The sequence below is a fragment of the Cebus imitator genome, unplaced genomic scaffold (assembly GCF_001604975.1).
Source record: "Cebus imitator isolate Cc_AM_T3 unplaced genomic scaffold, Cebus_imitator-1.0 Scaffold368, whole genome shotgun sequence".
Classification (NCBI taxonomy): domain Eukaryota; kingdom Metazoa; phylum Chordata; class Mammalia; order Primates; family Cebidae; genus Cebus; species Cebus imitator.
The window spans coordinates 303,798-316,803 of NW_016107683.1; the positions used below are offsets into that span (position 1 = coordinate 303,798).

The 13,006-nt window shown below is 37.5% G+C and overlaps 1 protein-coding gene across 5 annotated transcripts in view; it reads left to right on the forward strand.

The window, feature by feature from the left end:
* Positions 1–13,006, forward strand: part of USP6NL (USP6 N-terminal like) — a 161,143-nt gene that overhangs the window by 91,873 nt on the left and 56,264 nt on the right. For 4 of the 5 annotated variants that reach the window (XM_017507122.2, XM_037730915.1, XM_037730916.1 and 1 more), the window contains 2 exons: positions 3,177–3,216; positions 11,942–12,022. In XM_017507122.2, coding sequence (XP_017362611.1) covers positions 3,177–3,216; positions 11,942–12,022 — 121 coding nt within the window. The remainder of the gene's footprint in view (positions 1–3,176; positions 3,217–11,941; positions 12,023–13,006) is intronic. The other variant, XM_037730917.1, reaches the window with a different exon arrangement.

Below are 13,006 nucleotides of genomic sequence, written 5' to 3' on the forward strand. Positions count from 1 at the left end.
AGAGACGGGGTTTCACCATGTTGACCAGGATGGTCTCGATCTCTTGACCTCGTGATCCACCCGCCTCGGCCTCCCAAAGTGCTGGGATTACAGGCTTGAGCCACCGCGCCCGGCCTGATGAGCAACTTCTTTGTTTAGTACTCAGCAGTGGAGCATTCTCCCCATTGTGTGCCATGATGGAGTTGTAGCTGGAGAATGGAGGAACAGAGCTTGTTTAAGGAAGAAGTCGGAGAACTTTAACATTTTAATCAAACATAGTCACTGCTGGTCTACTTAACAAAGAATGTTTGGTATTTGGATGAGGGTAAATAATGTGTTTAGGTCACAAGTTATTAATAGCAGAATTAGAAGGAAGTCATACCAGAAATAAAGAAGATAAAAGTAATACTAAGCTTCAGATTTTCAGCTACTTATCAAAATGTGTATACTTGTAAAAGTTAGCAGACTCTCTGTAGTTTACTATGACTGTGTAACATGACTATGTAAGATATGCAGAATAAAGTGTGTTTGTTTTTAGAGAATATCATTTTGATTACAAGGGCTTGAAAACTCTTTCTACCAATCCTATAAATTTTGATGGGGATAAATTTAAACTCAGATAAAATTTACTTTAAAAATGAAAATAGAATTTGGTTAATATTAATGTTATCTTATTAATTTTAACAAGTTAACTTTTAAGTTTCCAAATGAAATTTCATCCTGTAGTTAATATAAATATTCCACCTAGCTGTTAAGAGGTTGTAGGCATGTAAACTCTAATTAGTAATACTTTCAAAGTTTAAGAGTAGGTGAACAGTGTATCCAGTTATGCTCTCTCTTTCCAGAGGTGACTATTTTATGGTTTTCCCTTACTGTATTTCTGTGAGATAGAGGTACTTGCTACCGCCTTAGTGTTTTGTTAAAGCATCCTTTAAGTGCTTTTAAGCCCTTGATCTCTAAAGCAGGGGGTAGGCAAACATTTTCTGTAAAGAGCCAGATATGAAGGATCTTTGGCTTTGTAGGTTATACGGTCTTTGTCACAACTGCTCAACTCTGCTGTTGCAGCATGAAAAAAAACAGAAACAATACACCCATGACAGAGTGTGTCAGTGTTCCATTAAAACTTTATTTAAAAAAACACACAGTGGGCCAGATTTGGCCTATGGGCTGTAGTGTGCTGACCTAAAGGAATTCTCTGCATTTGCCCAGATTGTGGTCCTTCTTTTTTCTCTTCCACTTGAAGGATACTTAGGAGGCAAGGTAAGCATGTATCCATGCCTACAGGCATGTGTTCTTCTTCCTGTTCATATCTTCATCCAGCAACATTTACTGAGTGCCAGCATAGCAACGTGCGTATTCTGGGCATTACAGGGAGCTCTTGGTAAGCGGCAGCAGCGTCGTCCTCAGAAGACTGTGAAAGTTAGCATATGCCGGCATAGAGACTTGAGGAGGAGAAGCTCTGTGGAGATTGGTATGCACACAGCAGATTCTCCATGAAAAGTTTTAGACATGGAGAAATCATGCCAGAAAATCTTTGTAGGAAAGCTGGACCACATACTTACTCTGTCATCCATCTGTGAGGTCTGAAGACTTTTTATTTTTAATCATTTTCTTGAGAATTGTTTTCTCAACCTTCATCCCTTTTCTTCATATACTCCTGGCACAATCTAAGATCTTGTCTGTCTGAAGTTGAACCCACCAAATTAGTGCTAAACATCTATTAGGCTGAATGACTAAGTGAAAATGTTAGTTTTATTATCTGTGAAATGAGAGATTTGGACTCTTGCAGATCTCTTGGCTATTACTCTTTTTTTTGTTAGTTTTGTTGCTGTAGTAATGGTTCACCTAAGGACTCCTCAGAGTAGAAAAAGAGTGCCCTTGAAAAGACCAAACTGGTGAATACCACTCTATCATGCTCTTCAAGGTAGTATATTATTTGATCTCAAGAGAAACTAAGGCAAGAATATGAACATATTGTTGCCAAAACAGTGCTACCGAGAAAGCTACTCAAAGTGCGTAGCTTTGTTTATGGATAGCGTGTTGTTTTTATATTACTGACAGTAAATACAAGAATCTCATAATATTTTGTATTAGAGATATTATAAATATACTGTATCAGAAATGAATTTGATCTTCTAGGGTACACTTAAAAAATAATCTCTTGAAATTTTGACAATGAAGCGTACTTTTTTTTTTTTTTTTTTTTTGAGACAGAGCTTCGTTCTTCTTGCCTAGGCTGGAGTGCAGTAGTGGTGTGATCTCGGCTCACTGCAACCTCTGCCTCCCAGGTTCAAGTGGTTCTCGTGTCTCAGCCTCCCAGGTAGCTGGGATTATTTTTGTATTTTTAGTAGAAATGGGGTTTCACCATGTTGGCCAGGCTGGACTCGAACTCCTGACCTCAGGTGATTCACCTGCCTCAGCCTCCCAAAGTGTTGGGATTACAGGCGTGAGCCACTGCGCCTGGCTGAGCATTCTTTATTGTACTGAATAAAGTTTTCTCTTTGAATTCACAAGTCTGTTGGAGGCAGTTTTTTCCTTATGCTAATTTTTAAAACGACCATTGATTATAGGCCATAGTTTGAACCAACAATGGAGGTGTTGGTCTAAAGCAGAGGGTGGCAAGCTGTGGCCCGTGGACCAGATCCAGTTCACCACCTATTTTAATAAAGGTTTTGTGGGAACAGAGCCACACTTGATTTACATAGTGTCTGTGGTTGCTTTTGTACTACAGCATCGGAGCTGAATAGTTGTGAAAAAGATGGTATGGCCCAGAAAGCCTTAAATACTTACTATTTAAATATTTATCTTGATAGAAGAAGTTTGCTAACTCCTAATCTGGAGCAGTGTTGTCCAGTGGAGCTTTCTGCAATGATATCTGTACCACTCAATATGGTAGCTTCTAGCTACGTGACATTCATGCACTTGAACTGTGACTAGTGAGACTGAATAACTCAGTGTTAAACTAAATTAAATTATAATGTTAACTAGATGCTTTTTATTAATTAAATATGGCTTGTGGCTACCGTATTTGACAGTGTAGATCTGGATTTTGAAGATGGGGCTTCAGTGAATGGAAGCTTATGTAAATCTTATATGACAAATAAATATTATATATCATATGTAGCTATAAGTATATACATTTTGAAAAGTTTGCTTTGAATTCAACAATTTCATATATTACTATTTTTCCTCTGCAGTGAGGAGGAGCTCCCAGATCATAATGCAGCTGTGGAACGGGTAAGTTCCACTCTTGATTTATTTCCAGTTACTGGTGAATTGCCTTTATTAGAGGAATAAAATTGATCATCTTTGTGATTTTGAGTGCCATATTCTATGAAAATGGTACAGTCATTGTTAGAACTTGCACCTTACTATGTCACTGTAAGATAGTAATTAATGGTGAAATAACTTTAGGAGATTCTGATAGATACTTGAAAGACTGCATTCTAGACTGGCAAGTCCCAACCTAGGTAAGCTTCAGAACAGAGAGGCTTTGAGAGCACAGCTGTCCAGGCCCCACCTCTGTCTGTGAAATCAGCCTCTCTGGGAGGAGACTCTTGGTAGGTAATTTTTGAAAGCTTCACAAGTGGTTCTCAGGCACCCTGTGGCTGATAAAGCCCCATTCTAGACCAGCAGCTCTTTGAAACGTGTCTGTTCCATGAGATTTTAGTAAATTTCTTACAACTACCAAAACCATTTTCTGTGGGTCAGTATTTTAGTATTTTAATTACTTAGAGAAGTGTTACTTAGTAAAGTTGTCAACATGTTATAATCTTTCCTCATTATACATAGCAAGGAGCTGGCTCCACACCCAGGCATGCGTAAGAAGTACTGACAGGATATCTTAAGGTTGCTCAAAATCTCCCTCCTCTTTCCCACTTTTTCTGTACCAAAAAATGAACTGTAGAATGAAAATGGGGATATTGACTGGGATTATTATCAGTTCATGTATGTTTGATGAGCACGAGGGGCTGAATTTCAGATAACGAAGGTGAAATTGGAATTGGAATTTGAAAAATATGTTAGAAAATCTTCCGGAGATCAATCATTTCTGAAAATCAAAACTGTAGCAAAACTTTAAGATGTAGGTGAAATTAACATCTTAGGTATGTCGAGAACCCTGTAGACAGAGCAGCAGTTGAATTCTCTTGTGACTGCGTGATTCTCTCTCAGTAACCTAGAGGTTTCTGCAAATGACTATCTTTCTTTTAATATCTGCGTTACTGAATAGCAGCTATGTATTAAGCACTGGCCTAGTTTTGTATAGGATGCTAGGATTAGATAAGACATAGTGTCTGCCTTGGAGAAGCTCACATTCAATGACTACAGGAAGGTCAAGTATGGCAACAGGTAGGAGATGACTGGCAGCTTGGTGGGGGCATAGTGTTAGTGAAATGCAGTGGTAGTGCAGGCGGAGGGGAAAGGCAGATTCTCTGTAGCTGAGGAATGACTGAGAAGGAAGTAATGAGTAATGGTGAGAACTTGGTAAATGCTTTGTCTATGAACTTTGTGGCAGTTCACCTTGAATGGGAACATAAGGATTTGTTCCCACTCTCTGACTATGATCTCTCTTTTGGGCTGAATGAGAGCCCAAAGAATATAGTGAATTCTTTATAAAACTAAATATATTGACATAAAGGCAGAGATTGTCCTTTCCAGTGTTACAGTGTCTTTTATTTGAGAAATCAGGAAGAATTGGAAGATATCTTTAACAAAAGATACCCACATTTGGCAAAACAAAAATCTGGCAATCCAATATTGACTTCTCTCTTCAGTACTCGTCTCCCGACTTTTTAAATTTCCTGGTCCAGAAAGTTAGAAAGTCTTCAGACCAGTGAAGAAATGGGGCAGTGAAGAAAATAAGAAATATCAGACACAAGGAGGATGATGCATTCTTGGGGAATGTTGTTTTTAAAAAAAATTTTTACTAGTTTTTTAAAAGACCTCCCTGTACAGTAAATGACCTCTTACTCAATGCAATTAGGATTATAATTGTTTTCTCCAAAGAGTTTAATTTAATGGGGCTTCACTAAAAAATGATCTATGCATACCTTAGTAATTTGTTTTAAATTAAGATATAACTTATATTCATTTGTCAATCTTTTATTTGGGGGTGGGGACAGGAGTCTGAGGCTGTTGATTGGGTTTCTCTAAGGCCTTTTGTATGGAAACTGCACTTATATTGCGTGACCTGCCTTTTATAGTTTTGATTTCTTTAAAGTGGAATGAGAAATTAGCTACATGCAAAACAATCTAAGAGCTGGAGGAATCTTAGTTTATCAAGATTTTCTCCAAGTTCTTCTGGTTTAAGTTCTTGTGTTCTATGGTGATTGCTTAGTCTAGTACCCAAGTTCTACCATTTCCAGGAAACTAATTTTAAAAAGTTTACATTTTTTTAATGGAATAAAATCTAGAAATGATAGCCTTGCTGGTCTGCAATCTTTACAGAGCATACACTTGAAGGATGCTCTTATATCCATCGAGGAATACTTGTACACTAATGCATAGTCAGGTAATCATAGCTTTCCTTGCAGCTTTGCCAATGTATTATTTTACATAAGGCAGCTCTCTGTTTAAAAAAGGGAGAGTAGTATACAGTACCCTCCTAAGAAGATTAGTGTTGGTGTTTACTAAGTGCTTCGGCTTCCCCCAAACAGACACTTAAACACATAAACAAACATTATATTTACTCTGTAGAGAACAGTATTAACAATGGATTATATTGTTTCTTTGAGCTTATTGATGATTTTAATAAGGAGGAACAGATACGTAAAACTATGAATTTTCATAGATTCCACTATCCCTTCATGTAGTGCAGTCTTCTGCGTGGTGTATAGAATATTGGAACTTATTTATATCTTTAAAAAATATATCTTAATTTAATGTCTTATGAAATTTTATTCAAGATACATGACTGATAGACTTTCCAATCCAGGGTTTTATGGAAAAACACATTTCTTTTAGTACTTCTTGTTGTCTTCTGACCTCTGCTGGTGAGGTCTAGGTATGCCTGACTCCCCTCAGCTTCATCTTCACTCACGAGTCCTAACTGAAATGAAAACCATAGTTGACACAGCACAGAAGACTTCTGGTTACCAAGATGTGTGTTGGTTTTTCCCCAAATTGACACTAACTGGATTTTCTATAATTTAACTCAATTCTGACACTAACCAGAGTAGGTGCAGACTTGACAGGTTAAGAGCTCACTTCTGTAAGATTGCTTGTCACATCAGAAGCCAGTTGAAAGCCCCAGGATATCACGTGGGAGGGGCTATAAATTAGAGGTTCCCACGATCTCCAAGGGGAACTGCGGGCAGAGATCATATAATTACTGTATCACAATACACACCAATGTTCAAATAGAGCCATAAAAGCATCTGAAGACTTGAATCTGAACAAAACCTAGGATTTCCTATTCTACAAGAGAAGGCTATGTAATATCCATCCATGCATTGTGTATGTGTCTAGGCTTTACTCTCTGAATTGTTAGCCATGTTAATAGCTGAAAGGGCCTTGGACCAGATAGCAGACAAATCTATATAGATGATTCAACAAACCATTATTGAATACTTGCTATTCAGCTGGTCCTGTACAGGGTTGAAAATATAGCCTTAGATCTCTGGAGGTTGAGATGCAACAAAGAAAATACTGGTTCCAGTTTTAATCCTTCCACCTTCCTTGCCCCATTAGGAGAGGCCAGTTCTGACTTAGAGGCAACATCTACTTAAGACAATAGAGCATTATACACTTTAAATAGAAGTTTAGTCCTTCCCTGAAAACAGCTCAAGGGAAGAAAAGTAAACAGCAATGCACCATTTTCTTAGCCAGTAGCGATAATGGAGAGCTGGCAAAGGGAGTATAAGGTGTAGATGATGACCTCAGCATTATTTTCCTTGGCTGTATGTTGCTCTGATATTCTGAGAGAAGTAGGATTTTCTTATGTCTGGGTCTTCTATACAGTTTTAAAATTTTCATTGGTGAGAAGCACATGTTGTGCCCAAAATTTAGTTTTGAACATCCTCTCCACTAAAGGGAATCACAGGTTCTTAAAGCGATGGCTGATTCTAGGTTGGATAGGGAGAATATAAACTGGGCCAAAATCATTTTGTACCAGAACACTAAGAGATGATAAAGATGAATAGGGCATATCAAAAGGACACATTTGAAGGGGAGAAATTGCTCCTCAGTTGGGAGGTAGTCTAACCAGCTCCCAGGGGACAGTTTGGAGTTCAAAAAGAATAATGATGATAGTGGATTATAATACATTGAATCAAATAATTCTTTAGACTTTAATGATATTAAAAGGAGGCGGAGCTAGAAAAGAAAAACGTTTTAATGTTCAAAGTTAATAATTTAGAAGGAATGATTCCAAACACCATTTTACCGCTATCACAGTCATCATTGATTCAGGCAGGGACCATCAGTGGATGATGAGACCATTGGGTAGAGTTGTTAAGGAACATGATCTGCATACTGTCTCAAAGCATATCACATGGATTATTCATTAGTTACAAAAGGGAATTTCTCTACTAATGGAAAAATTGGGCAAATACTAACCTTTACTGAATGATGAACCTGTAGCATCATCACTGATAGTGATACAGATTGGCATCATGTGCATCTGATATGATGTGGTGGGAAAGACAATGTCATTGGGTGGTAATCCTGCTTAAATCCAGAGGAGCCAATCACATAAAGCCAAATAGTATGGCCTGAACTCTTCAAAATGTCAGTGTCATCAAAGACAAAGGCCAGGGCACTGCAAGAGACATGCCGGCAAAGGCAATGCAGGATGCATATTGGGATTCCAAGTTGCCCACAGCACAGAAAAAAACAGCTATAAAGAACGGTCTTGGGGCAAGTGGGGAATTTGGTGTATGGCCTGTTTTTGAGGTAATAATCAGTTTTAAATTTCTTGGGTGTAATGGTACTGTAATCATGTAGGAGAATGTGTTTTTGTTCTTAGGTGTTACATAGTTGAAATCTTTAGGGATGAACTATTCATGTCGTGATTTTCTAATGATCAGTTCCCCCTAAAAACCCAAACAATATAAATGAAATCTGGCAAAAGGATAATAATCCATGAGTCTCATGAAGCATTTATAAGTATATGGCATGCTATTCTGTCAACTTTTCTGTAGGTTTGCAGTACTTCAAGATACAAATCGAGAGAAGTAAGATGTTTGTGTATGAAGCCAACAGAATTATTTAATATCGGTTTCCTGTGGGCTGCTAACATCAGCAGCTCTGCCTTTTGGCAGCACTTTGAGAAGTGTTACCCGCATGATAGAATAATTCCATTTCCACCATTCTGCCACATACGGGATATTATTAACTTCTGGTTACTTCCATATTATAGTGATCACATTGCTATCAGAAATAACATTCTGGCTTCAGTCTGTCTGTTCATATTTATTCTACTTCTCACCTCTCCACCTCGAGACCACGGAATATTATTATTTCCTTCATAGTGTTGTTCAGTTGTTTTTTCTTAGGTAAACTCTGTTTAATTTTTAAATGTTTAACTTTTCTTATGTAACAATTACTGTTTTAGGTGATAAAAACATGAATATATACAGTCTCTATAGTCAAGTTCATACTTTGGTAATACTGTTTGGGCATTTAGGCCAGCTAGAACACAGGTGTTAGGTGCTGTAACAATGATCAAAATGATTCTCATTTTGTAGATGAGACAGAAAGGTTAAGTAGTTTGCTCCAAATGAAACAGTATGGGACAGAACTCAGATTTGAACCCAGGTTATGTGGGTCTTGAATGCATACCATAGCGTGGTAAGGGAACAGTTGGTTTTGCTTGGAACATGGAGGCAACTAGGAAAGGTTTCAGGCCTTGGACATTGGACCTAGGTCTTAAGAGGGTGCATAGGATTTTACCAAATGATGGTGAGAAAACATCACAGGCAGACAAATAACAATCATTTGTCACAAAGGCTGAAAATGCATTGTATATGGGAAAGACAGATAGTTCAGGGTGGCCGGATCACAGAAGTAGCAGGAGGTAGAACTGGAAGTTGAATTGGGCCACATTCTGAAAGGTTGCTCGCTCATGTGTGCTGTGCTAAGAAATTTGAATTTTACTTCTGGAAAATGGGTAGCCATAGAAGGCTTCTCAACTGGGACATGTGTAAAGAGTTGTGGTAGCAGTGGAGGCTGGAGTGAAGACAGGGAGCCCAGCAGGGAGCTTCTGCTTTCATCCAGGAACTGAATGCCTGAACTAGGGCAGAGGACAGGATGGAAGCGTGAGACAGAACATGAGCCCAGCAGAGTGTGATTCGGGGGTGGGAAGTGAGAGAAAAGGAGGACTTAGTGGGTAGTGATACTGTTAGTTCATGTCAGGGACGGAAGGGTACCAGCAACATGTTTGGAAAAATAGTTCCAGATATGTCAACTTTAAAGTCTGTTGAACTTCAAGTAGAGTTTCTAATACACTGTCATAGTCTAGTTTTGTCTTGGTGTGGTCTCGTCTATGGCAAAATGACATTTCTTAGCTTATTTTTCTAGGGCACTTAAGTTCACATTTGTCACATATGAGTATGTTTTCAGTTACTTCTTCAAAATGGTTGCTAGAATAGTTAGCTTCAGCATCTTTAGTGAGAAAATATATTTCATCTATGAATTTTAGATTCATGAGTGGGGGAAGAAGACTTTCATGTGCATTGAAGTTTGATATTGTTGAACTGACAACATTATGGAGTTAAAACTTAAACTGGATTGAATTACTGATTAAAATTATAATTTTAAGATCCTATAGCTTCCCAAGGTATATCTGTGTGTGTGTGTGTGTATGTGTGTCTGTGTGTGTGTATGCATGTGCACATGCTGTAAGGAAAAGAATACGTACTTAATGATTCTTAAATTTTGTGGTGTGTGTGTGTGTGTGTATGTGTTTTGTTCTTGCAGTGTGGGAATGTGTAGCATTTAAAATAATCTGTATGTATGATAAGCATTAGAATGTGAAAGTGTGCCTTTAAAAAAATGACTACTTCCTAAAGTGATTCATTGATAATTCATGGTCATAAAAATGAAAGATAGCAAGAGACCTGCTAGATCTCAGCAGGGTTGTTCCTGGCAAAGTGTATGTTATTATACTCTTGGGTTGGCTTAAATTATTTGGTGTTTTCCTGTTGGTAGAAAAAAGGATTATGCTTTGAAGAAGTCAGGGGAGAAAGTACAGAAGAACAGAAAATACCAAATGGCAATTTAGATCAATCTTAATTTTTCACAGCTTGGCCTTCTCTGAAGCCACATTTAGCAGAAACATTAATTAGATTTCAGTGCCCCACTGAGTTTTAAAATTAAACATATTTCTGGAACCTTCTGCAACATTTTATCACTAATAATCTAATGAGGAATATACTTAGCCTTTTGAAAAATGTGAATTATAACAGAATATCTTTTTCTCATGAGTGCTCATCTTTTATTATGACAAACCCATCGAAAATTTTAAAAAGATTTAAGTAATTTAAGAGTTTTAAGAATATGCTTAAAAATGAAATTTGATTAAAAATATCCTCATTGGTGAGATACTCTTCCTAAGTTCATGATTTTCTTTGGAATTTTATGCTTCTTATAGGTCTAAAAATATTGGTAGTGAGGCATATATGCCATCTGCCAGCATAATGCCTGCCTGTTTGAGGCTGGATTACAGACAGTAAGGAGCTGCTGCTTCCATCCAGGAACCACGATTGCCTGAACTAGAGCAGAGGACAGGATGGGAGCCAGAGATGTGGTGGCTCAGAGTGTACATCTTGGAGCCAGGCTGCCTGGCTTTGAATCCATCTTCTACCACTTAGGAGAGGGGTGACTTGGGGCAAGTCTCTTAAGCCCTTTATGCCTCTGTTTCCTCATTGTAAAATGGTGATGATCATACCTATCTTGTGGGATTGTAGTGAGCTTGCATCTTTGAGCATAAAATGTATCCTCAGAATGATTTTCTTTCTGTGTAGACTTGTATTTCCATTGCTTTTTATTCAAATACGTGCTACACTCATAGGTGCCGGTACTTAGGAAAAATATTCTTCCTCCTGGAAATCAAAGAAGTAAAGAGCGAGCATTTTCTCTCTCACTTTCCCCACCCATTCCCCAGCCCTGCTCCCCCATGTCACTTTAGTGGGCATGCAAGAGACCTCTGCCAAATTTGGCAGCCTGGTGTCCTGCTGCTTTTGTAAACCCTTTGGAGCTGCTGTTAGCCCCTGCTGTCTCAGAAATACATGCATTCTCACGGCTGCCTAGAACGTTCTTTCCTACATTGCATTTGATGAAAACCCTAATATCCCTTTTCCTCATTTTGGGCTCGTTTTCTCTGGCATGCCTAGGTGGATTTGACTGCCCCTTCTGCTATGGCCTTGCTTCCTGCACTGGTGCCGCCCACAATGCAGTGTGTCCATTGTCTGTTGTTAGCACCTGGTCAAATTTCCTTAGGGCAGCAACTATTGTTTATTATTTTTTTAAATAATTTCCTCTAGCGTAGGGCTAGTTATACATTAATCTTTCTATAAATAAATAAACAGCCACTTTTACTTTAAAAAAACAACTCTTTCCAAAACATCAATATACTAGAATTTAGTAAAATGAAAAGAGAATTAAATTTTGAAGTTGTGTTTTTGTAGCTTTGTAAAATATTTCAAAATATTTTAAAATTTTCTTTTTGTTTAAATTTATAGAATACACAAGATTTTTGGTTACTTTGAAAGTCTCGGAAAATTTAAATATCTTTGTCCTTTTACCTAGATAGAGCATTTCCTGTTAATCTTAACTTTAGCTATGGACTATTATTGATACAGTTCTGATGTTATCCACCTTTTTAAGTTAGATAGGATATCTGCTACCTAATATAGCATAACTTTTTTTAGTAGTCCTTTTCTTAAGCAGCATTTTCTTTGAAGTTTTTTATAATTTGTAAATAAACGAACAACAGTAACAATGAATATCAATTTTATTTTAGCAAAAGCACCTGGAAATTGAAAGAACTACCAAATGGCTGAAAATGCTGAAAGGATGGGAAAAATACAAGAACACTGAAAAGGTAATTTAAAATAATGTTATTTCCATATGAAACTATATAAACTCAATGTGGATTTTTCCAGTAGAAGTTTTTCTTTAATTATAAGAGTATTACATTCATATTTGTTTTTGAAATTTTAGTTTAATCTAGCAGTATGCCTCAAATGAGGAGTTTTTATATTGTAAGTAACGTAATACCCGATTCAAATTGGTTTCAACATTTAAGAGTCTGTATTGGATGGTCCAAAGGTAGGATGGGTTTCAGGAGTGATTTAATTCACTGCTTAATTAAGTTGCCTGTGCCATAGTTTCTTCCATCTCTTCTTTGCCTTCTGCACTGTCAGCTCCATCTTGATGTTGGCTTCCCTTTGAGGTCAGAATCACGGGAGTAGTTCCAGGCTTTATATCCACGGGTAATACTACTCAGAAAGAGAGACAGGGTTGGCCTCTGAAAGCATTCCCTGAAGCAGGAGCAATCTCCTTTTTCAAAAACTTCTAGCAAACCTCCCCTTAAATCTTTTTGCATTGTGTTGAATTTGTGCTAAATTAATTAGAGAAAAATACATACTACATTAGTATCACCACCAGTTTCATCAGAAAAGCCTTTAAACGGTAGTAAGATGTCAAGCTCCTGGTGGTAGAAGTTTTCCAAAGTTTTAAGTTTTACTCGAAAGGTCAAATATCATCAGTGGCAATAAATACTGTATCAGTTATCTTCCTTCAAGTGACAGGCTCACTTAAGATAAATTTGAGAAAATGTCTGCCAAATACTCAATGCTTGAGTGACAGTTGCTTAATCAGTTATTCTTTCAAGTAATAACAGTGTTTTATGAAAATGTTCATGATTCAAACAATTTAATCGTTGAAGCGCTTTTTCTTGAGACAGTTGTTGCACTTGGTTGTGCTGCACAGAGCTCTGTATGCACTTCCCATTTCATCACTACTCAATATGGTAATAAGACCTCCATTGAAGATTGATGTTTAATAAAGTCAACACCCTTTACTA